The sequence below is a fragment of the Pyrgilauda ruficollis genome, unplaced genomic scaffold, assembly GCF_017590135.1.
Source record: "Pyrgilauda ruficollis isolate IOZ18807 unplaced genomic scaffold, ASM1759013v1 scaffold117, whole genome shotgun sequence".
Lineage (NCBI taxonomy): Eukaryota > Metazoa > Chordata > Aves > Passeriformes > Passeridae > Pyrgilauda > Pyrgilauda ruficollis.
Genome location: NW_024509988.1, coordinates 1,002,758 through 1,028,569, shown reverse-complemented (window position 1 = coordinate 1,028,569; position 25,812 = coordinate 1,002,758). Strand labels below are relative to the sequence as shown.

The 25,812-nt window shown below is 60.5% G+C and overlaps 2 protein-coding genes across 2 annotated transcripts; both read left to right on the top strand.

The window, feature by feature from the left end:
• Positions 1 to 462: 462 nt before the first annotated feature.
• On the top strand, positions 463 to 7,790 carry SPIRE2 (spire type actin nucleation factor 2). Its single transcript, XM_041484328.1, has 15 exons — positions 463 to 485; positions 3,803 to 3,840; positions 3,999 to 4,358; positions 4,624 to 4,704; positions 4,782 to 4,946; positions 5,027 to 5,113; positions 5,223 to 5,331; positions 5,414 to 5,583; positions 5,664 to 5,814; positions 5,928 to 6,061; positions 6,319 to 6,453; positions 6,538 to 6,605; positions 6,735 to 6,762; positions 6,981 to 7,096; positions 7,177 to 7,790. Exons 3-15 carry the CDS (start codon positions 3,999 to 4,001, stop codon positions 7,391 to 7,393), a joined length of 1,821 nt encoding a protein of 606 aa, XP_041340262.1. The 5' UTR covers positions 463 to 485; positions 3,803 to 3,840; the 3' UTR covers positions 7,394 to 7,790.
• Positions 7,791 to 8,235: 445 nt separating this feature from the next.
• On the top strand, positions 8,236 to 24,260 carry TCF25 (transcription factor 25). Its single transcript, XM_041484445.1, has 18 exons — positions 8,236 to 8,437; positions 9,288 to 9,482; positions 10,878 to 10,952; positions 12,419 to 12,540; positions 13,162 to 13,227; positions 14,373 to 14,455; positions 14,875 to 15,005; positions 17,770 to 17,869; positions 18,164 to 18,257; positions 19,071 to 19,163; positions 19,653 to 19,758; positions 20,070 to 20,229; positions 21,436 to 21,523; positions 22,091 to 22,249; positions 22,841 to 22,931; positions 23,116 to 23,195; positions 23,814 to 23,886; positions 24,022 to 24,260. Exons 1-18 carry the CDS (start codon positions 8,252 to 8,254, stop codon positions 24,181 to 24,183), a joined length of 2,064 nt encoding a protein of 687 aa, XP_041340379.1. The 5' UTR covers positions 8,236 to 8,251; the 3' UTR covers positions 24,184 to 24,260.
• The last annotated feature ends 1,552 nt before the right edge of the window (positions 24,261 to 25,812 follow it).

The following is a 25,812-nucleotide window of genomic DNA, read 5'->3' as shown; positions in this document are numbered from 1 at the left end:
GCCGCCCAGTGCCCCCCGGCGCCACCGCGGCCCCTCCCGGCGGGCGCCTGCGGCGGGGCCGGTGCCGGTGCCGGTACCGGTGTCGGCGCGGAGGGCGGAGCCTCTCCACAGCCCCGCCCCTCCCCTTCCTGGCCCCGCCCCTCCGCGCGCCCAGCGGTGCTGATGAGGAGCGGGTGTGGGTGTGGCTTGCTGGGGCGTGGCCCCGCGCCGCCCCGCCCCGTCTCCCCCGCCCGGCGCGCCCCGCCCGCGCTCGGCGGTGCGGGATGGGGCGATGGCGCGGGCGGGCGCGGGGCCGCCGCGGGAGCTGTCCCTGGAGGAGGTGCTGAAGTGCTACGAGCAGCCGCTGAACGAGGAGCAGGCCTGGGCGCTCTGCTTCCAGGGCTGCCGCGCCGCCGCCGCCGCCCCCGTCGCCCCCGCGCCGCTCCGCACCGCCGACATCCGCCTCCGCGCCGACGGCTCCCTCCGCCTGCCCGCCCCGCCGCACGGTGAGGGCCGCCGCCGCCGGGGGGGGCGGGAGCGGGCGGCGCCCGCGCGGGGGGGGGACGGGACGGCACCGCCAAGCGGGGCTTACCGGGGTTTACCGGGGCTTACGGGCACCAGGACTTGCTGGGGCTTACCGGGGCGCACCGGGGCACCGGGGCTTACGGGCAGCGGGAGCGGGGCACCAGGGTTTGCCGGTACTGGGAATTATCGGCACCGCTGGAGCGGAGCACCGGGGTTTACCAAGGTTTAGGGGAGCTTACCGGCACCGACACCCGCGACACTGGGACGCACTGACGCTGGGGCTTACCGGAGCTTACCGACGCTGGGAGCGGGGCACCGGGGCTCACCGGCACCGAAAGCGAGGCACCGGGAGCGGGGCACCGGAGATTACCGGCGCTGGGATCCGGCACCGGGGCTTTCCTGCTCCGGAGCTTAGCAGCACAAGGAACGGGAAACCACGGTGAGGGCCGCCGCCGCCGGGGGGGGCGGGAGCGGGCGGCGCCCGCGCGGGGGGGGGACGGGACGGCACCGCCAAGCGGGGCTTACCGGGGTTTACCGGGGCTTACGGGCACCAGGACTTGCTGGGGCTTACCGGGGCGCACCGGGGCACCGGGGCTTACGGGCAGCGGGAGCGGGCACCAGGGTTTGCCGGTACTGGGAATTATCGGCACCGCTGCAGCGGAGCACCGGGTTTACCAAGGTTTAGGGGAGCTTACCGGCACCGACACCCGCGACACTGGGACGCACTGACGCTGGGGCTTACCGGAGCTTACCGACGCTGGGAGCGGGGCACCGGGGCTCACCGGCACCGAAAGCGAGGCACCGGGAGCGGGGCACCGGAGATTACCGGCTCTGGGATCCGGCACCGGGGCTTTCCTGCTCCGGAGCTTAGCAGCACAAGGAACGGGAAACTGGGACTTACCGGCACGGGTGGCACCAGAGCTTACCGGCACCAGGGCTAACTAGCACCGGGATCCGGGGTATCGGGACTTACCGGCACCAGGGCTTGCTGGTGCAAGGAGCGAGGCGCTGGGATTTACCCGCCCCGGTGCTTGCTGGCACCGGGAGCAGACTACGGTGCCTACTGGCACCGGGACTTCTCGGCACCGGGACCCGGGGCACCGGGACTTACCAGCACAAAGAGCGGGCACCTGGGACTTACCGGCACCGGGACTTACCGGCACCGGCAGGGGGTGCTGCACCGGCGTCGGGGACGCGGAGGGACTGGGGGTATCGGCAGCGGGGGGGCACCCGCAGAGGCCCCGGCGGGGAAGAACCGGTACCGGAGAGGCAGATGGGCCGAAGTGGCGCCAGAGAGGGAAGCAGGCATCGAGGCACCGGCAGCAGGGGAGAGTGCAGGGGGTCACCAGAGAGACTGTGAGGACAGGGAAAAGGGTCGGTCCCAGCACCGGGGAGCGGGAAGGTGGCACCAGCAGGGACGAGGGTGAGCCCCAAGCCCCGGCCCTGGCAGGGGGACTGGCACCAGCACTGCCGGTATCCGTGCCAGGGGTGCCCTGGGGCCTGGGGGCGGGGGTGGGCTGGTGACTTGGGGGTCTGGACTGGTGTGGCACTGGTATTGGCAGTGGCACCAACAAGGTCACTAGCACTGGGTGACCCAGGGAGGCTGGAGCCAGGTGTGGGTGTTTTCGTGGTCCTGGCACCCACCACGGGGCTGCAGGACACACAGCAAGGACAGACGGACAGACACCCACACGGCACATCCACGGCACCCGTCACCCCCATCTGCACCGCAGGGGACCTTGTCCCCCACTCCAGGCCCTGGGAGTGGCACACGGGACAGCCCCATCCCTGACCTTTGCCCGCCCAGCCATCCTTCCACAGGTGGCTCGCCCTGCCAGGTATGGCTGTGACGGTTCCGGGTGTCACCAGGCTGGCTGCCAGCAGTGACACCGGGTGGCCGGACGCCACGAGGAGCACTTGGAGCTCGGCCGGCGCCTCCACCTGTCCTGCCCCACAGCGAGGCCACCGGGGATGGCACCTGGTGTCGTGGGGTCGCTGTGTGCCCACACTGGGCAGGGACACGGCGGGGTCACCGTGTGTCCTCGGTCCTGGTGGCTGAGCAGACGCCAGGGAGCATCAGGTGGCTCCATGCCCAGGGCAGGGACACGCACAGGCATGGCACGTGCCCGTGGCAGCCGGGCATGGCGTGGCCACACCGGCTCCACTGGTCCTGCATGGGATGGCCCCACGCCCTGCCCTGAGCCACCGCAGGGCTGGAGCCGGTGTCACCTGCCAGTGCCACTGTGCCACCTCCTGCTCCTGGGTTGCTTCTGTGCCAACCTGAGCCATCTCCCCAGGGATGAACCAGAGAAGCCTTCACAGTGAAGCCTGGGGCTGGGAGGGCTCCGGGTGCCTCTGGGTGCCACTGCAGGTGGCAGTGCAGCTCTGCCAGGGCACAGGGCTGGATCCGGGCTGGGTGAGCCAGCAGCACCCTCTGGAACCGCTCCAATCCCCCATCCTATGGGAATTCCCCCCTCAACTGTGCCCCAGTGACTGGCAGGAGCTGCTGGGACTCACCAGGTGGCATCACAAGGGCTGGTGCTGCAGTGGGAGCCGGGCACAGTCCAGGACATGGTTTTTTGATGGTTTTTTGATGGCTTGTGTGTGGCACGACGGTAGGGCCACCACTAGTGCTGCCTTTCCTGTCCATTCCTACCTTGCACACGGCTGGCACACGACTGGCACATCCTGGTGGCTGCCGCATTGATCAGCTCAATGCAGAGCTAATGAGGGAAGCGGAGCTGGGAGCCCTGGGGACACTGCAGAGGCCACTTGTGTTCCTTTTCCTGCAGCTGCCAGGAGGGCTCAAGCTGCCCACAAGCATGTCCTGGGCTCCCCGTGTGTGCCATGCTCCAGCTGTGGCTGCCAGTCCCCACGCTGCTGGTGCCTGTGCTGCTGTACCCACACTCCTGGTGTCCACACTGCCGGTGCCCACATCCCACAGGGGTGCAGGGGGCATCTCCTCATGCACACAGAGCTCTCAGCTCCCTCCAGCCCTCACCGTGAGGGGTACATGGGTGCTTGTGCCCCCTCAATGTGCCCTTTGGGAGGGCTGTGCCAGCACGGTGTGATCGCAGGGCTCAACGTGCAGGGCCCACTGTCCCTGGGAGCCATGCCCTGGGACTGGGAGAGCACAGGATGAGCCAGGGAAGGGGGGAGGAGCAGCAGGGGGTGTGAGCAGCTCAGGGCGGGGGTCCCACGGCTGGAGTGGGTGGGTACCACATCCCTGGGTGATGCGGGGTGGGGTACTCAGCACGGGGCCGTGGGTACCAGTGGTGACTCTGCCCTCCTCCCCCAGACCTGCCCGCGCTGCTGACGCCCTCTGCCGAAGCCCAGGTACGTGGGGGCCGGTGACCTGCCCCGTCTGCCATCGCAGCCCGCTATGGGCTGGGCACGGCCGCCTGGCCCCCTCACCCGGGGGTCACTGGGACGGGACCCAGCATCAAGGAGGGGTCGGGGACAGGTGGTGCCAGGTCTCCTGCTGTCCCCCGCAGATGGTGCAGTCTCTGGGCTTTGCCGTGTACCGGGCGCTGGACTGGGGACTGGACGAGAACGAGGAGCGGGAGCTGAGCCCGCGCCTGGAGCAGCTCATCGACCTGATGACCAACAGCGACTCGGAGGACAGCGGCTGCGCCACGGCCGACGAGGGCTATGGGGGGCAGGATGAGGAGGAGGAGGGGGGCGAGGGGCCGCCTCGCTCCGTGCGCACCTTCGGCCAGGCCATGCGCTGCTGCGCCGCCCGCCTGGCCGACCCCGCCGGCGCCCCCGCGCACTACCAGGCTGTGTGCCGAGCCCTCTTCGCAGAGACCGTGGAGCTCATGGCCTTCCTCGCCAAGATCCGCGATGCCAAGGAGGTGAGCGAGGGTGCCCGCCGGCACCACGGCCCTGCCCAGGAAACTGCCTGCAGGGACAATGGACTGGGGAGGCTGCGGTGCCCCCTCTGCCCATCCCAGGCAGGGCTGCTGGTGCCGGTGTTTGGCCGTGCAGGCTCTCCCAGACTGCTATGCTGGCTGGGAATCAGGAATTGGGGTGCACCTCAGTGCTGCAGCCCCTTGGCACAGTCCTGGCTGGACCTTCAGCGCCACCAGGACAAGGTGACAGCATCTTGTGCCTCAACAGCTACTGCAGAAGCTGAAGGAGGATGAGGAAGAGGAGGAGCGGCCAGCGGCGGAGCTGGGGAACCTGCGCAACACAGACTGGGTACGGCAGCGTGGCAGGGCACGGGGGCTGTGCTGGGCAGGGGTGGGTGCTGACCCCGTGTCCGTGTGTCCCCCCAGGCCCGGCTCTGGGTGCAGCTGATGCGGGAGCTGCGGCACGGTGTGAAGCTGAAGAAGGTGCAGGAGAAGCAGTTCAACCCTCTGCCCACCGAGTACCAGCTCACGCCCTTCGAGATGCTCATGCAGGACATCCGTGCCCGCAACTACAAACTCCGCAAGGTCATGGTGAGCGTGGCCACCGTGCCAGCCCCTCACCCTCCATCCTGCCACTCTCCAGCCCAGCACTGACCCCCTGCCCTCCCCAGGTGGATGGAGACATCCCCCCCCGGGTGAAGAAAGATGCCCACGAGCTCATACTGGACTTCATCCGCTCCCGGCCCCCACTGAAGCAGGTGAGTGCCAGCACCGGGCCACCTCCCTGGCATGACAGTGTTGGTGGCTCCCATGGGTGCCATTCCTGAGCCATGGCCGTGCCTGAGGTCCCATCCGTGCATCCCACAGGCATCAGAGCGGCGGCTGCGGCCGCTGCCCCAGAAGCAGAGGACGCTCCACGAGAAGATCCTGGAGGAGATCAGGCAGGAGCGGAAGCTCCGGCCTGTGGAGCAGAAAGGTACCGATGTCCCCTCCCCGCTGTGCTGTGTCACCTGTCCCAGGTGACACATCCCCAGGGCGCTGAGCCTGTCCCTCCGCAGGATACAGCTCCTTGCCCTGCATCCCACACGCCTGCGCCGGCCGCCTGAGCTCCAGCTCCTGCCTCGAGCTGTCCCGGTGCCCGGCCAGCGCCGTGCCCGCGCGCCCACGGCCACGCGTCCTGCTCAAGGCGCCCACCCTGGCCGAGATGGAGGAGATGAACCTCTCCGAGGCAAGGGAGAACCTGCAGAGGTGGGGACGCACGGGGGGTGCCGGGGTGCCCTTGGTGCCACGGTACCCATGGCCTTGCAGGACGAGGACTCTCCGGCCACAGAGGTGCCGCTGAAGCGGGATCGCTCCTTCTCGGAGCAGGACCTGGCACAGCTGCAGAGCCAGCTGGGAGGTGACCAGGCTGTGCCCAGGGACCCAGAGCCACTGCAGCCCGAGCTCCGTCCCCGCTCAGGTACTGCCGGGGGTCCCCATGAGCCTGTCTCCAGGGGGTCTGTGCCATGCCTGTCAGCGGTGGTGGCACCAGGCAACACGTCCTTGCCACGGCCTCCCTGTCCCTCCCTGCAGGCTCCGTCCCTGCCAGCTGCCACCCGCTGCCAGATGGCCCAGCACTGCCCCGGGCTGCCCTCGGCGCCCTGGAGGAGAGGCCAGAGGATGGATCCGGCGCTGGCCCTGCCAGCAGCTCCAAGCACCTCTGGCTGGTGGGTTCTGGGGACACCAGCTGGGAGCACTGGAGCTGGGGACACCAGGCAAACATGACCATGGGCACATGGCAGCCTGGCTCGAGGACACATGGTGGCTGGGTGGGTCCTCGTGCCAGAGATACTCTGCCTCTTCTGGGGTGCTCTGCCTGTGCCAGGGATGCTCTGCCCATGTTCAGAGGCTCTGCCCTGGCACAGGAGTGCTCTGGACCGTGCCCTGTGCCACAGTGCAGTGTGACATCCCCCCTGTCCCACAGGAGTTCAGCCACCCTGTGGAGAGCCTGGCCCTGACTGTGGAGGAGATGATCAACGTGCGCAGGGTGCTGGTCAAGGCTGAGATGGAGAAGTTCCTGCAGAGCAAGGAGCTCTACAGCAGCCTGCGGAGGGGGAAGGTGGGAATGGGGATGGGGGCTGGATGGACTGGGGGCCACGTGTCCCCACCCACCCACCCTCAGCTCACCCTGCTCTGCCCACAGGTCTGCTGCTGCTGCAGGGCCAAGTTTCCTCTCTTCTCCTGGCCCACGTCGTGTTTCTTCTGCAAGCGGTGAGCACTGTGCCGAACTGTGCCAAACTGTGCCAAGCTGTGCCATGCAGGGCCGTGTCACGGGGCTGGGAGGGGAGCAGCAGGGTCCCCACGATGGGCCCTCTCACCCACCTCTCTCTGTGTCCCCAGGTCTGTCTGTAGCTCCTGCAGTCTAAAGGTAAGGGACAGGCTCTGGGCAGTGCCACTGTGTCCCTGCCCCTCTCCTGCCCCGTCTTCTCCCTGTCCCTGCCCCATCCCACTCCACTCCTGTCCCGCCTTGTCACCGTACCTATCTCTGAGCCATCCCCACCCCTGTGTGCCCTATCCCTATCCCAGCCGTGTCCTATCCCATCCCTGTCCCTGTCGCTGTCCCGCCCTGACTCCCGCATTCCGCAGATGAAGATGCCTTCCAAGAAGCTGGCTCACATCCCCGTCTACGCGCTGGGCTTCGAGAGCCTGCCAGGCTCGCTGCTGCCCAAAGCCCCGCCGCTGCGCCGGAGGGAGCCCTTCCAGTGAGTCCCGAGCCTTCCTCCCGCTCCCCTCCTCCTCCTCCTCCGCCGGCGGGGGCTGACGGGGTTGCCCTGTGCCGCAGCTCGCTCTCGGGGCCGTGCTGGCGCCGGGTGGAGGAGGAATTCCCCCACATCTACGCCCAGGGCTCGGTGCTGCGCGACGTGTGCTCCGACTGCGCCGGCTTCGTGACGGACGTGGTGAGCTCCAGCCGCCGCAGCGTGGCCGTGCTCAACGCCAGCGCCGCGTCCCGGCGCCACGCCAAGGCGCGCTCCCTCTACAGCGACGCGTGGCTCAAGTGACGGTCCCCGCGGGGCTGCCGGTCATCACCCCGGCACAGCGCCCCGATGTACATATATACATAGGATGGATACACACAGCTTCTATATTTATATACATTATGGACCGAGGGGCAAAAGGAGCCGTTCCCGCTGTCCCTGCCATCCCTCTGTGTCCCTGCCACCGGCCCCCGAGGGGATGGATCCTGCTGTGGGGCACCCGCAACCCCCCGGGAGGACGGATCCCGCTGCGGGGCAGCTCTTGGGGGATGGATTCTGCTGTGGGACACCCGCAGCCCCTGCGTTCGCCCCCCGGCCCCGCTTCTGTGCCAAGCCCTGGCTGTGCCGGGGTGCCCGGTGCCCTGGGCTGGCATGGCTGTTCTGTACGACCCCTCCATAATAAACCGCTGGGCTGCCCTGGGGCCGCGTGGCTGCTCCTGAGTGGATGGGGAGCGGGGTGAAGGGTGCTGCGGGCTGTGAGGGGACCGGGGATGGGGACACTCCGTTTCAGCGTGCGCATCTCCCACCGCCATCCCTCCTCCCCGCGGGGCTGTGCCCACCCGTGACCCCGCACAGCACCGCGGGAACACCCCGCTCCCCATTCCCACGCCCCCCTCCCCACTCCCTGCGCGCTCCCAGCGGCGGGCCCACCCCAGCCCGTCCCTCGGTCCCCAGCCGTGTCCCGGGGCCGTGCCCGTGTCCCGTTCCGTGTCCCCGCTCCGGGACACATCTCACGCGCGGAGCGCGACAGAGATCGCGGCGCGGCAGGGGCGTGGCCTGCTTAGCATCAGCCAATGGATGCGCGCGGTGGGAGTGGGCGGGGCCGGCGCGCGGCGGGCGCGCAGGCGCAGTGTGGGCGCAGGCGCGGAGCGGGCGGGGGTGATGTCGCGCCGGGCCCTGAGGCGGCTGCGGGGGGAGCAGCGGGGCCAGGAGGGGCCGGGGCTGGGCGAGCTCGGCCTCGGCCTCGACCCGGGCCCGGAGCACGCCCGGGAAGGGGGGCCGCCGCCAGCTCCCGGGAAAGGGCCCCGCGGGACGTCCCGCGCCGGCGTCAGCAACCGCTTCGAGCTGGTGAGGGGGGCAAAGCCGGGGGGCCCCGGGTGCAGCGGCTGGGGTGGCAGGGACTGGGGGACAGTTCCTGGGGGGATAACTGGGGGGCAGTGACTGGGGGTGACAGCTGGGTGGGCAGTCGGGGACATTGCTGGGGACACATACTTGGGGGACAGCTGAGGTGACAGTCACTGGCGTGGCTGGAGTGACAGTGACCTGCGGCAGAGGCTGACGGGCTTTGGGGGTGACTGGAGGGGGGCAGTGACTGAGGGGGGCTCACAGTGGGGGTGGCAGAGGTGGCAGTGTGCACGGCAGTGATTTGGGGTCAGTGTTTGGGGTGGGGGTGATCGGTCTGGGTGCTGAGTGGGAAGGGTGGGGGGCAGCAACTGGGGCTGGGCTGGGAGGAAATGGGAGAGAGGCCTGGGGACGCTGGGTTTGGGTCTTGTCAGAGCTGGACTGGTGAAAATGTTTTTAGCAACATCCCTGCCACCTTCCCAGCACTGCAGGATCCCAGTGCTGGATGTCAGATGGGCCCTGGTGGCACTGCTGGGTCCTTGGGGTGACACAGCCCCGTCCTGCTCTCCAGACACCTCCTGCAGCCCCAGGCATTCCCTGGCCTTCCCCGAGGCCTGGCTGTGTGAGCAGAGGCAAGGCTGGGTTTGGAAGCTCTTCCAGGGGAAGAGCAGAGTCCGTGGGGTGAGGGGACACACCATGGGGGTCCTGTGCTCCCCTCCCTGTCCGGACTGTCCAGGCAGCTGCTGGGTGACACGCTGGACACGAGGGGTGTCCAAACCTCCATCTGTGTGCAGGAGGAGCGTTGGAGCAGATCCGTGGGGAATTCTATGCCTGCAGCTTGTGCCTGTGTTTGCAGATCCCAGCTGAGGAGTCGGAGGATGAGCCGGTGGCTGAAGAGGAGCGAGCAGACACCCGGCTCAGCGAGCAGGACACGGCAGCAGGGAGCCCCCGGGGGAGCAGGGACAGGAGCAAGGAGGGGGCTGTGAGCCCTTCGGAGGCAGATGGTGATGGACACAGAGAGGGGCAGGAGGCCCAGCAGCCAGACAGAACGGTAACTGCTGCCAGGGATGCAGGGCAGGGACACAGCTTCAGCCTGGGAACTCACATCTGGGGAGGGTGAGCACCTTGGTGCTGGGGGCTGGGCTTGTGTGTGGGATCCAGAGGGATTTTCCAGCTGCAGAGAGGAGGCACCTGAGGAAGGCGTTGTGCTGTGTCCACATGAGCACTGAGGTCAGGCCAGGGAGGAGTGGTCTCAGGGAGGCATTTGTTTTGGAACGGGGGATGTGAGGACTTCAAGCAGTGTGAGCTGAACACTGAAACAGCAGTGAAGCTGCACTGAACCACTTCTTGCCTTTAGTGATTTGTTGTCATTGGATGTCAAGGTTCCTCCTGTGGTCTGCATCAGCCCAGAAGTGTCTCCTTGCAGGATTTTGTAAGGAAAGGGGCATTTAATTAACAATTTCCCATGGCAAGGCCTGCCCAGATCTCACCAGAGAAGAGGGCTGGGGGAGAAAAGGGGGTTGGCCCTCAGTCTCACTTGTTTGCTGTGCATTTGGGGTTTGTGTCCCTGGTTTGGGTGGCAGAGGAGCAAAGTCCACTGTCTGTGCATTCCAGCTGTGCCGGTGGCCTCTGCCAGCCCAGGGGCTGTGAGTGCTCTGGGTCGTGTGTCCCTGTGTGAGCAGTGGCTCCAGGGGTCCTGACCTGGTGAGTTTGCTGTGCCAGCACTGCAGGACACACCTGTGGCTGCTCCCAGAGCTCCAGGTAGGACATGGCAGCCCTGGGCAGGGAGCTGCTGCTACCCCCTGGCCCTGGGGTAGGGCCAGGACAAGGCTTGGAGCAACCTGGTCTAGTGGAAGGTGTCCCTGCTTAGACAGGGGGTAGGAACTAGATAAACTTTGAGGTCACTTCCACCCCAAACCATTCCATGATGCTGTGATCCATTGCTATACCCTGGAAATGTGCTTGCCAGCTGTGCCAGTCAGGGTTGGGAATGCCCCCAGCCAACATCCTGAGCTGAAGCAGCTGCATCTGTGGGGAGAGGCACCCTGGCACTGGGGCCTTTGTCAGGTGTTGGTTTCTGTGGAAATGGGAGTGAAATTGGGAACTGTCCTGCACCCTGGAAAAGCAGAAATGCAGCTTATCCTGGGGACTGAGGGAGGCTGAAGCATTTCCTCCACACCTGACACAGCTAAAGTTGTTTCTCTCCTGGTTTTTTAGCCTCAGACATTGATGTGAAAGTCAGCTGGGGTTTAACCCTTTGTGAATCTTTGGTGTTTTCCTCCATTTTCTCCATGTGTCTTGATTTCCACCCACTAACAAACACTCAAGGGTGAATTTTGGTTTCTTTTAAGGACCCTCAGTGTGCTGATCCCTGTGGGAAATGCTCTTCTTGCCATGGAGCTGGCACCCCAGGGAATGCTGACAGCTCTTCCTTTTGTCTTTGCAGTTGGCAACAAGTAACAAGCCACGGAAGAAAAAAAAGAAAAGGAAAACCAAGAAAAATTCAGCAGGAGAGACTGTGGTATGTCTGTGTGTGTGTCCTGAGTCAGGAACCAGGCTGGTTCCTCCAGTGGGGCTGGCAAAGTGGGAATTCTGAGGTGACTGTAAGAGAGATTCAAGGCAAAAAAAAAAAGCCATTTCAAATTTTAAAGTTAAAGAAGCCTCTTTAGGATCGTGGAATCCTGGAATGGTTTAGATTGGAAGGGACCTTACAGCTCACCTCTTTCCATCCCCTGCCATGGGTAGGGAGACCAGTGCTGGGGACCCCAGAGCTGGAAGTAGCAGATGAATTAAAGTCATGGATCTCCTTAATTCAGTAAGAGTGAGGTTCAGGTGGCAGCTGGTTTTCTGCTGAGCTTTGAGTCTGAGCTGTCCATAGAATTACAGAATCCTTAAGGTTGGAAAAGACCTCCCAGACTGTGGAGTCCAACATTCCTGTTCACTCCAGGGAGATTCTTTCCTCAACATCCTGAGCCATCAGATTCTGGAGTGAATGGCTAAGCCATGACAGCAGGGCCAGCACCCAGCTGCCACCTCCTCCCTGGGAATGCCACTCAGGAGTGAGTTTCTGAGGTGGAGAATCCTCCTGGAGAGCCTGTTTCCTGTCCCAATCCAGGAATACTGAGCAGCAGAGGGACATGTGCCAGCTGGAGGCTGGGGGGACACCCAGACCCAGGCAGTTGGGTTTGCCAAAGAGGGATAATACAGCCTCTGTTCCAGCACTTCCATGCACAGGGACTAAATTTAGCTTGAAAAGGCAGCCTGGCAGTGCTGCTTGGGTGTCCTGAATGGAATTCTGTGTTCCACCCATGGACATCATGAGGAGGATGTGAAACAGGCACGTAAGAAATGTGTCACTTGTTGTTTGTTGGGGGAAAATGGAGGGAAATCAGGGTTAAAGTGTTATATAACTGTTGGATGTGAGTAGCTGGATGGATTCCTGGGGTGGTTGGAAAATGGGGAAGGGGAGACTTGGATTAAAGTCATGTGAGTGTTTGAGACCTTGTCATGAGGCTCACAGCTTAGTAACTTGGTTTTTCCATGGACAGTAGAGGGTGAAGGCTGGTTATTTAAATATTTTAGATATTTAAATAGGGCCTGGAGTGTCAGGACAAAGGAAACTGTCTTCCCACTATCAGAGGGCAGGGTTAGATGGAATATTGGGAGGAAATTCTTCCCTGTGAGGAGAGTGGTGATGCTCTGGCACAGGGTGCCCAGAGCAGCTGTGGCTGCCCCTGGATCCCTGGAAGTGTCCAAGGCTGGGTTGGCCAGGGCTTGGAGCAGCCTGGGATAGTGGGAGGTGTCCCTGCCCATGGGACATGGAATGAGGTGAGCTTTAAGGTCCCTTCCAACCTAAACCATTCTGGGATTCTCTGAAGAGCCACAGCCCCTCACTGAGGGAGGCAGCTGGGTGTGCTCTGTGCTGGGTGACCTGCAGGCTGCTGTGACTCAGCCTGTAACAGATGCCTTGGCTTTGCCTTTCTTAAGGAGGACAACGACCTGGAGGACATCGAGAGCCTTCTGGAGAGGATGGAGGAGCCCAGGCTGGCCCCGCAGAGCCAGGGCGGGGTCCCCGCCGACAGCCGGCCTCTGCTCTACGTGGAGCACAGGTACTGCTGGCTCCCCCCGGCTCTGGCCTCGCTCTGGGGGATAGCTGCTCCCTGAGGAACGGACCTGGGGCCTTCCCAGTGTGACCTGGCCAGGAGCTCTGCACCTGGGTTGAAAGGGTTGGGATGGGTGCGCACATCCCTGCTCCCTCTGCTCCTCTGGGAGCTGTGTTTGCTTCTGACGGGGATTCTCTGCTGCCAGGCCTGCTTGCAGTGGTGGCAGGACCAGATTAGTCTCCAAAGGGACCTTCCAGCCTCAGAACCTCGGCAGAGGTGCCCGTAGCCCTGGTGTGTAATGCTTGGCATGGGATTCACTTGTGCTCCCAAGCCCTGGCTTCTCCCGGGAAGATCCCAGCTAAGGCTCCAGCTGCCCTGGAGAGGGCAGCAGCAGTATTCCCCAGCTCTGGAGCGGGGCAGGAAGAAAGCCTGTCCATGGAGCAGGGCTTTCCCTTCCAGTGCTGGCAGTTTCAGTCTCCTTTCTCCATGCTGTGTCTGATCAGTGGGGAGTGTTCACAGTTTGGGGGTTTTCCAGAGGCACTTCGGTGTGCTGGGTGTTGATGGAGAGACTTGAGTGTGGCACTTTTTAACTGATGGGGCTTTTCTTTCTTCTTTCCACCTTCTCAGAAACTTGAATCCAGAGAATGAGTTGAAGAGATACTTTGGGGCTCGTGCTGTGCTTGGGGACCAGAGGTTAGTCCACAATTTGGTATTAAACCCTTTCCAAATCCGAGGAGGTGTGTCTATCCTGCACTTGGCAGGGCTCATGTAGTCTCCAGTGCCACACCTGGACAGGTAATCCCAGGCTCAGGATGTGTTGCTCATTTAATAGTTGCTTATTGGGACAGAGGAATATTTTCTGTGATATGTACAAGGTGGGGAAAGACTTCTCCAGGCTTTTACTGGCATTTGCTTTTTCTTTTGCTCTCTTCCCCTCTCATTTATTTCCAAATCACCCTTCAAAGTCCTTTCACTCAAGTTCACAGAGAGCAGGCACAGAGATTTCGTGTTTCTCCACCATTTGTCCCTTGTTGCCATTCCAGAGCCTCTGAATAGAAAGTGAACCCTGAATACTTTCAGCATCTCATGCCCCTTGTATCCAGGGGCCCAGGGAGCCTGTTGCTCCCTGGGTGTGATGTCTGCATTTATCCACTGCACTGTGCTCACTGTCATCCACAAAATCCCCACTTCCATGAGCTGGTTGGAAAACCAAGAATGGCCTGAGCTTGGAGCAGTGCAGGTGGAAGGAGGGAGAGAGTCTGTGGAAGAGCATTTGGTACTTGAGGAAGAAACTGCAGTCCCTTGGGATTGTCCTGTGCAGGGCCAGGCCTTGGACTTAATAATCCATGTGGGTCTTTTCCACCTCAGGATAGTCTGTGATCCCTTTCTGAGGAGGCATGACTCCCTCAGAGTAGCCTTGATCCTGAGCTGCTCCTGAGCCAATAAACTGCATTTTTGGGTACAGCTTAAACTAATCCAGTGGACATTTGAAGGGCCTGCTGGGAAGAGAGATGAGTCAGAGGGATGTGGGGCTCTCCTAATTGGACCTGGGAAGCTGTTTGAAGCACAGAGGCAGCTGAGGGTTTGGCAGGGATAAAAACAGGGAGAGAAGCTCTGGAAGTGGAGATGCTGGAGGCACTGGCTGGCCTAGATGGTGCACATAAGGCAAAGCCTGAGCACAGGTGTGTTGTGTCTTGGAGGCAAACAGAGCTCTGGGCACAGCTCAGTGTAGCTCTCTGTGGGGAAGACACTGGATCTTATTTTTCCCTTTGACATGGTTTCATCCTCCTCGTGCTGTCAGTGCAGAGAAGCTGTGAGCTGTGTGTTCCCCTCCCCAGGCCGAGGCAGAGGCAGCGGCAGTACGTCCGCAGCATGTGGCTGACAGCTCCCAAGAACACCTGGCCACGCTACAGCAAGACAGGTGAGGCTTTTGGGGCTGCTCCTGCCCTCTTGGCCCTTGGCCCATGTGACATGGATGCTGCTCAGGGCATGGAATCTAATAGGGACCTGCTCCTCAGGTGGAAATACACCTCCTGCCTCAACAGAGAGCTCTGTGGAGTTGTACCTTATGATTTGGGTTTGTTTCCCCCTCTTTTGGAGGTAGCAGGGCATGGGTGCTTCCATCTTTGCAGCAGAATTTATGGATAATGAGAAGTATCCCTGAGGAGAATGAGCAGCCTGGGATTTTTGGGTGGGTTTGAGACTCGAACTCATGAGAGGGGGGAAAAGAGTGGAATTCTCTGTGAGTTTCCAAAAACACGTGTGTGTCTGAACCCAGTGTTGCTGTGAGAGAGCAGGGGAGGTTCTCTTGGGTACCCAGGTCTCCCCTGCACCCTGCAGGTATCACCATGCAGCTGTTGGACACCCGGAGGGGGGTGCAGCACTTCACCTTCGAGCACCACCGTGAGTACCAGCAGGTCCAGTTCAAGTTCCTGGACGCTGTGGAGTCCATGGACCCCAACAACATCGTGGTACGTTGGGTTGGTCGTGCTGTTCCTCCTGTGCTCCTGCAGCCCCTTTCCCTGGGAAGCTGGGCTGGTGCATTCCAGTGGAATCCTTTGGGTTGGAAAAGCCTCTAAGCCAGCTGTTCCCCCCAGCACTGCCAAGGCCACCCCAACCCTTTCCCCAGGTGCCACATCTGCATGCCTTTTAAACCCCTTCAAGGATGGGGAATTCACCCCTGCTCTGGGCAGACTGGGGCCAGGGCTGGATAACACTTATGGGGAAGGAATTGTTCCAGATATTCCACCTGAATCTCCTCTGCCACAGCTTGAAGCTGTTTCCTCTTGTGCTGTCCCTGTTCCCTGGGAGCAGAGCCTGCCCTATGGCTGTCCCCTTCTGTCAGGGAGTTGTGCAGAGCCAGAAGGTCCCTCTGAGCCTCCTTTTCTCCAAGCTGAGCCCCCCACCCCAGCTCCCTCTGCTGTTTCTGCTGCTCCAGACCCTTTTCCAGCTCCATTGCCCTTCCCTGGAGATGCTCCAGCCCCTTGATGTTTGTGTTGGGGTGAGGGACCCAGAACTGACCCCAGGGCTGGAAGTGCCCCAGCAATGCCAGCACAGGGGATGAGCACTGCCCTGCTGCTGTGGCCACACCATTGCTGACACAGGCCAGGTGCCCACCAGGGATCATGTCCATCCACTGTCTCCTGCACCCCCAGGTTCTTTTCCAGCCACTTTTCCCCCAGCCTGTTTCATTCATGGGGTTGGTGTGACCCACAAGCAGGACCCAACATGTCACCATGTTGACCTTCATCCCTCTGGCCTCATCCTCTTGATCCATCCTGTCCAGATCCCTCTGCAGAGCCTTGGATTATTTATTTCCAGTGTTGTTTGGGCTGTAGAGCCCTGTGTCCCTCTGTGTGGTGTGAGGCAGCGCTGAGTGCTGAGCTGTGCTGTCGCCTTGCTAACCAGTGACCTCCTTGGTGCAGAGGAGGGTCTGGTGGCTGGTGGCCGAGCCTTGGTGGCTCTGCCAAGCACGTGCCAGGTCACCTTCTGAGAGAGGAACCCACAGGAACTGTCCGTTTGGCTGGAAGGGTGGGAACAAAGCCCCCTTGTCTCAGCTCTTAGCTGGGAAAGGAGGAATATTGTATAAACCCATCGTGAACTGGCAATCCAAACTAACAGCTGTTCTATTTATAAACTCCTGCAAGGATGAAAAATGTGTCTTTTCTTGGTATTTCAGCAAAGCAGGCTTTTGTGTTGGGAGTCCTTCATGCGTGTCCGAGCTCATTAAGCTGTATGGTAACATTTATAGTTTGGAGTGATAAGCAACAGCAAAATTGCTCTGCACCCAACTAAACCATAACTGAGGGATGTTTCTCTGAAAGGTCTGGCCACATGAGCTGGGATTCATGCCCTGGAGATGTTCTTTAAAGAGCCCATTGTCTGCTAAATAAAGTTTACTTCCTTCTGCTTTCCCACCCTCGGCTCAGGGCCGTGGGGCTCTCTCCAGCTCAGCAGTTCTGCCTGGATTGAGGGATTTGGATTAAGTGAGCCAAGGTAATTCCTGTGCAGCAGTGAGTGTCCCAAGGACAGCTCGAGCTCAGTCCCCCACACAGGACAGGCTTTCCATGGTGTTTTAATCTGAAAGCTCTGACCCTCTTAGGGGATCAGGCTAAATTTAAGGACATTTGTACAGCTTGAGGTCTTCCCTTTTTCTGTCAAGGGTGAGATTTAACAGATGGATTTGGCAATTCCAGAAAGTTTGTCCATGGCCACCACAGTCCTGGCATAGCTGGAGCCCAGCTCTGTCTTGTTGCTGTGGTTTCAGCACATAAAACATTACTTTTGGGGAGCCTCTTGTTCAGTGAGTGTTTTTTCTGCACTTGCTGGTAGGTCCAAAGGTCACCCTTGGTGACCTTTTCTTGGCTTTTTCCCATCACAGTGCTCCATGTCCCCCCAAAAAATGGACTGGAAAGGAGCTTAAGAGTTTTACCCCTTGAGGAAGAGGTTAAGCATCAGGCAAGTGGCTCCAGGCTGGGCTAGGCCAGCCTGGAACATCCAGCCTTTGTGCTGTTGGTGGTCCCACAGGTCCCCACCCTGCAGATGGAAACTTTTGGAGCTTTGGAAGCTTTATTTTTTCAGTTTCAGGAGGAAAAAAATCCCCAAACTAAACTGTGAGAAGATTTGTAGCTTCAGTATTTTTTGTTGAACTGAGGTTTTAGGTACTTGAGAAAAGCCTATTTGTAATATAATTAGTGAATTGAGAAACCTTTTAGATTAAACTTCTCTTCTGAAACCTGGAATAAATATTTATTTATTATTATTATTACCCATGACTATTGCTGATTCCTGGATTTGTAAGAAATGTGTCCAAATGTCCTCTCAGTATCCAGAGAATGCAAAACCTGATCAAATGCTCACAGCTGTTGAGGGATAGATAAAAAGCCCCAAACCTGTAACAGTGCCTGCATTTCATTCTCTCCTTTCCAAGGAAATGGAGGAGCTGGGAGGGATCTGGAGGAGGACAGTGAAGATGAGCAAAGCCTGGCATGGCCTCTGCTGGAAAAGCTGGGAGGGAGCTGCCCAAGGGAGGCTGCCTTTGAGGGCTCCCATCCTGCACGTGGTGGGGACAGGGCTCCCTGTGCCCTTCCAGCTTGGGGATGGATCTGGCAGGGTGGGATTGAGGGAGCTCTTGGCATTGTGTGTCACACAGCTGGCTGCTGGAAGGTACCTGGGTCAGTGACCATATTCCTGAGCCGCTGGTGATGACACAGTCTTTGCAATGCCCTTGTGCAGCTGCTGCTCCAGATGAACCCCTACCACGTGGACTCCCTCCTGCAGCTCAGCGACGTGTGCCGCATGCAGGAGGACCAGGAGATGGCCCGGGATCTCATAGGTAAGCGTGAGGTGAGGAGTCCTTCCCTGGCAGGGGCAGTGCAGGCCAGGAGCTTGGCTTTTCCTGGACCAACCTCAATCCCAGAATGGTTCCTTTTCCCACCCAGAGTGTGATCTAACGTGGAAGTGCTCACTGCCCTGGTACCTGTTGCCACCACAGTGTGAAGTAACTTTGTGTCTGCCTGGGCTGGGAATGAGCTGGTTTCCTGTCTTTTGGGCTAAACCGAGTGCTGGGCAGTGCTGTGCTGGGCTGGTGTCCCTGTCCTGTCCCTGACACTGACCTTGCTGTCCCCAGAGCGGGCACTGTACAGCCTGGAGTGCGCCTTCCACCCCGTGTTCAGCCTCACCAGCGGGACCTGCAGGCTGGACTACCGGCGCCCAGAGAACAGGTGAGCAGGGCTGAGGGGGTGAGGGGGGCTCAGCTGGAGCCCCTTTGGCCACAGCCACCCAGAGTCACCACTGCTGCTCATCCAGGGAGCCCCCTGAGTGTCCCTTTCTGTTGGGGGTTCCTGGGATGGTGCTGGAGCACAGACAGCTTGTGCATGGAAGCTTCTGCAGAAAGCAATCCCTTTTCCCAAGGGATGCCTTCCTGCAGTAGGAACTGTCCCTCCCTGTCATATCCTTCTCCTGCCATTAGTACCCCTTAGCCCAAAATGGTCACAAAAATCCTTGCTGTGTGTTTCCAGCCATCACCCCCAGCACTCACACTCCTCCCAGCCTGGATCTTTATGTAACTCCAGCTCTGCAGCTGCTGGGAAAGGTGACTTTATTCTGGGAATTTTCCAGTCAGCTGACCCAAGCCATCTCTCCCAAACTGCTCTACCTGGAGGGTGCTCACATTTCAGCCCCTCTGGCTGACATACTTTGTGCCATCAGTGACCTGTATCACCAGTTCAGGTTTTGGGCCTCCCCATTCTGTGTCACTGACCCCACACCCCTGGCACAAGGCAGGATGTGGACTTGGGGGATTTACTTGTCTTGGTTCCAGTCTCCAGAGCGGGTTGTGAATTTTCTGTCCCTGTTCTTGCACAAAAAGATAACAAAAACAAGACATGGGAGCATGGGGGTCTGTGGCACCCCATGCCACACCACAATGTGATGCTTGGGGGTGTAGAGCTCTTGATGAACTGTGTCCCCTATTTTGAGTGGCACAAAATACTTTCCAAATCTGGCCTCTAAGTCCTGCTGCTGTTCCCATGCAGGGCTTTCTTCCTGGCTCTCTTCAAGCACCTGATGTTCCTGGAGAAGAGGGGCTGTCCCCGCACAGCCCTGGAGTTCTGCAAGCTCATCCTCAGGTAGGGGCCTCCACCGAGGGTGGAGTGTCTGGGTTTGGGGGGACAGTCACCACAGACAGGTTCTGCTGCTCCTGGGCTTGGTGTGGGCTCATTCCCACCGCTTAGAGCTGCATGGATCTGTGCTGGGGATGTGCTGGTGCCCATGGAGAGGTGATGGGTGAGGAGAGGCCCTGCGTGGCCTGTCACTGCCAAACTGTGGCAAACTGTGGCTGAGCTTGGAGGCTCAGCAGAGCAAAGTGTGGCAGTGGCTTCAGCCCACTCAGTTTGTGGCCACTGATCCTCCTCCTGGGTGGTGGCAGGGGACTGTCCCCTCTAGGGACACAGAGCACCACTGTGTCATCCCGCTGGCCATGCGGGAGCGACCGTGTTCCTTTTCTCTCCACTTGCCGAGTCGCTGGATGTCACAGGGAGAGGCTGCTTGACTCAGAAATCAGGGCAGCTCTCTCAGCTGTTGTGACACCGAGTTTGTTCTCTCGCCCTGCTCCCAAGCCTTGATCCTGAGAATGACCCGCTCTGTGTGCTGCTGCTGATCGACTTCCTGTCCCTGCGGGCCCGGGAATACACCTTCCTGACCCGCCTCTTCCAGGAGTGGGAGGTGAGTGGCCAGCACGTGAGGGGATGGGTGCCTGGGGTGCTCCCCACCAGGTGAGCCCCTTGGAGGGGATCTCACAGCCCAGCTGCCATCCCAGCGGAATTGGAATGATCCATGAAGGCTGGGCTGTTGGTTCCTGTAATCCTTGGGTCCTGCAAATAGTTGTGAGAACTCCAAATTGCTCACTCAGCTGTGGGGGCACCGAGCCAGCGGCTGGGACCTCACTTAACCCCAGCAGGCAGAGCCCCGACCCCGCACAGCCCAGCTCTGCTGCACAGCATCACTTCTCAGTACCTCTCTCCCCGATCCTGCAGAGTCACCGGAATCTCTCCCAGCTGCCCAATTTTGCCTTCTCGGTGCCACTGGCCTATTTCTTCCTGAGCCAGCAGGAAGAGCGCCCGGAGCTGGAGCGGAGCCAGGCCCGGGAGCGAGCGGCCCGGCTCATCCAGCTCGCGCTCATCATGTTCCCAAGCGGTGAGTCTGTCCCCTCCGGTGAGGCCATCCTCGGTGAGGGCTTTGTCACTGTCCTCCTCTGGGACAGCCGGGACTGCGTTCCCGGCAGGCAGGACTGGATTCCGGGCAGGCTGATGCAGAGGCAGGAATTTGCCAAGGGCCTTTGAGGAGGGAGCCCTGAGTCAGAGCGGGAGCGGTCGGGCAGAACGGCAGTGCCCAGGGTGGTGGGGAGAGTGCAGTTCTGGCTCCTCACCCCAACACAGACACGGGGGGGCTGGAGCATGTCCGGGAAAGGGAACGGAGCTGCGGAAGGGGCTGGAGCATCAGGAGCAGCTGAGACAGCCGGGGGGCTCAGCCTGGAGAAAAGGAGGCTCAGGGGGAACCTTCTGGTCCTGCACAGCTCCCTGACAGGAGAGGACAGCCAGGGGGGCAGGCTCTGCTCCCAGGGAACAGGGACAGGATAAAAGGAAACAGCCTCAAAGTTTGGTATTTGGAACAATTCCTTTCCCAGAAGTGTTGTCCAGTCTGGCACAGCTTCCCAGGGCAGGGGTGGAGTCCCCAACCCTGGGGGGACTTAGAAGCCATGTGGACATGGCACCTGAGGACATGGGTTGGGATGGTCTTGGGAGTGCTGCAGGAGTGGTTGGGATCAATGAGCTTAGAGGCTTTTCCAACCTTTCAGTTCTGTCATTCCCTGATTCTGTCCTCCCTCCCCAGAGCAGTTGATGCTCCTCCACCAGCAATGGTCAGGGGTGAGCAGGCTGGGGGAGGGTGAGAGCTGGAATATTGGAGCAGGGAGATGTCTGACCTCCTCGGGGCTGCCCAGAGCAAGGACAAGCCAGTCTCCTTGGCTCTCCCTCCAAGGCACAGCTCTGTTTTGGATGTGCTCTCCCCATGGGTGCCCATCACTCTCCCTTTCATCCTGTGGGTGCTGCTGTCCATGAAAGGAGCACACAGCCCTCAGGCCCAAGGGAGGGTGTGTGCAGCAGGAAGAACCAGCTCTCCAACAGAGATTCAATTTGTGGGGGCTGGAAACATCTTTTAGGCTGCTCGTTGGGGTGACTGAAATAATGCCCTTGTGAGCACAGGGACCAGCAGTGTCCTCACCCCCTCCTTGTGTCCTCGTTGGTGCCCCAGGGGGTTCTGGCCCTGAGGAGTGGAGAGTGACCTCATCCCACACTGCTCCTCACTGCAGCTCCAGACGAGTTCTCTGCCTTTGTCTTGCAGTTCTGATGCCGCTGTTGGATCACTGCAGCGTGCAGCCCGATGCCAGGGTCGCCTCCCACCCCTTCTTTGGGCTGAATGCCCAGATCAGGTAAGGCCTGGAGATGTTCTCAGCAAAGAGAAGGGATCGATTTTGCCGGCGGCGGGGATCTTGCATGCTCAGACTGCTGATGGAGGAGCTTGTTTGGGTTCCCTGAGTAGGCTCATTTGGTAATGCCTCATTTGATAATCCTTTTGATAATGCATTTCCATAATGGCCTCTGGATCGGGCTGACAGACCCACCTCAGCTCAAGGTGGACGGGTCAGAAGTTCACCCCAGAGCCTGGTGGTGTGTGCAGGGAGGGAGAGTGACCTGTGTGTCCTGCCAGGACAGGCTGTCTCCAACCAGTCTGCGTTCCCTTGACACGTGGTCTTCCTCAGCGTGCGAAGGCTCTCCCTCAGGCCAGGGCAGTGTTCCCTCATTTCATGGCTCTGCTTAGCCTAAAAATAGATGGAGGCAGAAGTTCTGGATGGTGAAGTGGATGGCAATATCCAGGCAGGAGCCTGCGAGTCCTCTCGTGTTCCCACGCCGAAGGCCAGCGCAGAGCTGAGCCCTCGCCATCCTGTGAGGAGCAGGAGGAGGAGGAGGGTGCCGTGAGTAACAGCCATCTCCCGTAGCCAGTCGCCCGCCCTGAACCAGCTGACATCCCTGTACGTGGGCAGGACACACGCCCTGTGGAAGGACCCGGCTGTCATGGCCTGGCTGGAGCCCCACGTCCACGAGGTTCTGCGCATGGTGGACGCCCAGGACGCGCTGGTGCAGGAGGCTGAGCACAAGTGAGCACAGAGGGTGGAGGGCAGGGTTCCTGTGCCAGGGACAGGGGACAAAATGGGACAGAGGGTCTGTCCTGGGCAGCAGCAGTTCCAGTGTCTGGGGCAGGCTCAGAACCCCACAGCTGCTGGTCTGATGCTGAAGGTCACATCATGGGGCCAGGAAGGCAGTGGCTCTTCCATGCTTTTCACAAATGGGAATGCGGAGCTGAACCTGCACTGCATATCCTGCGCTGCCTTCCCCAGGCTTGGCTGTCACCTGTACCCTGGAAACATCCTGGAGAGGGTGGAGGGATGGCCTGGAAGGGCAGGGATAGCCACACAGGGCAGGTGAGAGCTTAGAAACACTTCCCAGTGCTGAGAAACAGGAGAGAGCTCTCAGGTGTCCTAAACCAAGGTCAATCTGCTCATTCCTGAGCTCTCTGCTCTTTCTCCAGAGCTCAGCAGCTCCCACCCACTTTGGCTCGCTCTAAGCCAGCTCCATCCAATATGGCCTTGTCCCCCAGAGCCAGGGAAGCTGCTGACACTGCGCCTGGAGCAGCAGAAATGGGAATGTGCCTGCTCAGGGCTCACTGCTCTGTCCCCTCCCCGCCTCAGGAGGAAGATCCGGTACCAGAGCGCTCCCAGGAACATCTACAGGCACATCATCCTCTCGGAGATGAAGGAGGCCACGGCAGCCCTGCCTCTGGTGAGGGGCCTGATGGGCCACAGGGGCTGTGGCTGCACGTGTTGTGGTGGCATTTGTGTCCCTGCTGGGCTGGTCCTAACCCCGTCACTCATGGCTTCTGTGGGTGCCCATGTTTGCTGCTGCTGGATGCACAGCCTTCATTCCTTCCTTTCTCCCTCATCCCTCCTTTCTCCTCTCCCTGCAGGAGGTGACCTCCCAGCCAGTGATGGGGTTTGACCCCCTCCCTCCTCTGGATTCCATTGTTTCCTACACCCGACCAGAAAGGTACCACCTCCTGCACTGGCACAGCCGGCCATGTTCCCTCAGCCCCAGGCCAGGCTGCGCGCGGGCACTCGGTGCTGGCATCCTCCTCCTTGGCAGAGGAAGAGCTGTGGTGCTCCAGGCAGGCACAGCTACAGGCTGGACTGGTCCTGCTGCTTCCCACAGTGGTCATTCCCAGCCATAGGGCAAAAGCCAGGGAAAACCCAGGCCACGGCTGACTGGGAGGGTTGGGGGTAAATGGAAATTTAAATACAGCCAGTCCTGGTGTTGGGGTGATGCCATGTGTGTGTTCCACACCAATCCACTCAGAGCAGAGCTGGTAAGATCATGGAATCCTGGAATGGTTTGGGTTCAAAAGACCTTAAAGCTCATCTCATTCTACCCCCTGCAATGGGCAGGGACCTTTTCCAGTAGACCAGGCTGCTCCAAGCCCCTTCCAACCTGCCCTTGCTTGTGCTCTTAGTGACTGGTTTGCTCAGAGTTGCCTGAATTCATTGGAATTCAGTTCCCTCCCTCAGGGCTGGTTCCAGCAGCACCATGGTTCCCCAGCACCGCCCACATCCCAGTGAGGAGTCACAAACTGAGCTGTACCTTCACCATGGTGCCACTTGTGTCTTGCAGGACGAGCCATCCCTCCAACGAAAGCACTTTATCCCTCTTCTTCCGCTCGCTGTTGCCAAATTTTAACTTGCAGGTGAGTGCACGCTGGGATTTGGGTGCACCGCTCCCCCGTGGTGTTCCTGCTCCAGGAGCCGCTGCTGGCAGCAGCCTGCTGCTGATTTGGCACCACTGTCCCCGTCCCTGCCATCACAGTGCTGCTCTCTCGTAGGGGGACATCCGGCACGACGGGGACGACGAGGCCGGGGCGGCGCAGGACCTCAACCAGGGGGTGAACAGGCTGATGGCGGCCATGCGGGACATGCTGGCCAACATCCAGTTCCAGGAGCCCCCCCGCGAGGACAATCCCGAGGGCGACGGCGACTGGGATTGAGCCGGGGTGTCCCTCCCCAGCCCCTCCGGCGTCACCCCCCGGTTTGTGTCGTACTCCAATAAAGTCACACAGATGGACTCGCTGTGGGAATGGGCTGTTCTGAGCAGGGGGCTGCATCCGTGGCATGGTCTCCATCCAGGGAGGGGGGCTGAGGCCACAGCCAAGGGCCTTGTCCAGGGCCCCTCTCTCAAAGGGGACGAGGGCTGTCTGAGCATGTCCAAGCTAATCAACAGCAGCTGTCCCTTGTCCCCATGGCAGCTTAGTCCCCTTCTGGCCTCCTCTACACACAATTTCCATCCTATTCCCCTCCCTGTTCTCCTGGCTCTTGTCCTTAATTCCCAGAGGGGTTTTACTGCCCTCTTCTTCAGCTCCTTTGTGCTTCCCGTAGCCTGGAGCTTCCTTCCCTCCACAAAACACTCTGCACCCTCACTACACTGAACCTTCCAAAGGTCTGAGAGTCCCCTGTGCCACTAGAATTGTGCATGGAGCAGCTTTTTCAGTTTTTAATTATGTTTGGAGAAGAAATCTTTCCCCCCTTCTTTGTTTGTCTATCCTTTATTCTCTCACCTTCACCTAGAGCAAGGAGTGAGGTAAGCCACAGTCAAACCTTAACTCATCCTTGTTCCCATAAAGCTTTTTTCCCTTTTTTTGCTGAGTAATGGTGAATACATGGAATAAATCCCTGTTGCTGCTGTATTGCCTCCCGGGGGGATGTAGCTGGGCTCGGTGTGCAGACCCCGAGTCTCAAGCCAGCCCGCCCTGGCTCCATTCCCCACTGGTATATCCAAATCCCATGGAATCCCATCCCCATAATTCGGCACCGGGGCAGCCTGGGACCCCATGCCCAGTGTGTGCAGCTGAGCCATTTTCATGCCTGCCAGAGGGAAGGGCTTCCCAGCGGAAGTGGATAACCGTGGGATCAGCCTGCCCGTGGAGCTGTGAATGGCTCTTTGGCAGCCGCGCGGCTCCAGGCATCAACACGGAGCGAAGGCACATGATGGTCAGATGGGCCCTGTCCCCACAGCCTGCCTGGGCTCCCTCCGGCGCCGGGCTCGGCAGCGTCCCATTTAACCGTGCCTTTGACGATTCCTATCGCGTCCCATGCCAGCCCGTTGTACAACATCTTCCCTGGGGCCGTGGCCATGGCACCCTCCCAGTGCCAGTGCGTGGGACAGCCCGGAGCGTGCAGTGCAGAGGGTCCCATGGGTCCCCAAGGCGCGTGGATAGCTCAGGGGGTGTGGATGACCCCCACAGCAGATGGGACCCCTCAAGGCAAGAGTCCCACAGGACACACTGACCTCCATAGGACACAGGCCTGCAGGGCACAGGGGACCCCTCAAGATATGCAGGCCCCCAGGGTTCAGGGGTCCCCCCAGTGACACAGGACCTCAGGACATGTGGGGACCCTAAGGTGCACAGTCCCCCAGGGCACAGAGGACCCCTATGGCAGCGTCCCCGGGGTGTATGGACCACCCCAGGGCATTTGAGACCCCTGGGCACATGGTGATCCCAAGCAATCGGGGTTCCCAGGGCCATCCTGGGGGTGTCTCAGCCCTGGCCTCGGCAGCGGCCCCTCTCACTGCCGGGGTGCCTCCCTCACGCAGGTGCCCACCCTCCTCGGAGGAGGAG

Excerpts from the sequence above, each read along its gene's own strand:
- TCF25 (XM_041484445.1), top strand. The coding sequence starts at position 8,252 with ATGTCGCGCCGGGCCCTGAGGCGGCTGCGGGGGGAGCAGCGGGGCCAG. Across the intron at positions 8,438-9,287 it reads TCAGCAACCGCTTCGAGCTG|ATCCCAGCTGAGGAGTCGGA; the intron begins GTGAGGGGGGCA and ends CTGTGTTTGCAG. Across the intron at positions 12,541-13,161 it reads CTGCTCTACGTGGAGCACAG|AAACTTGAATCCAGAGAATG; the intron begins GTACTGCTGGCT and ends CCACCTTCTCAG.
- SPIRE2 (XM_041484328.1), top strand. The coding sequence starts at position 3,999 with ATGGTGCAGTCTCTGGGCTTTGCCGTGTACCGGGCGCTGGACTGGGGA. Across the intron at positions 5,114-5,222 it reads CCCGGCCCCCACTGAAGCAG|GCATCAGAGCGGCGGCTGCG; the intron begins GTGAGTGCCAGC and ends TGCATCCCACAG. Across the intron at positions 6,454-6,537 it reads GCAGCCTGCGGAGGGGGAAG|GTCTGCTGCTGCTGCAGGGC; the intron begins GTGGGAATGGGG and ends CTCTGCCCACAG.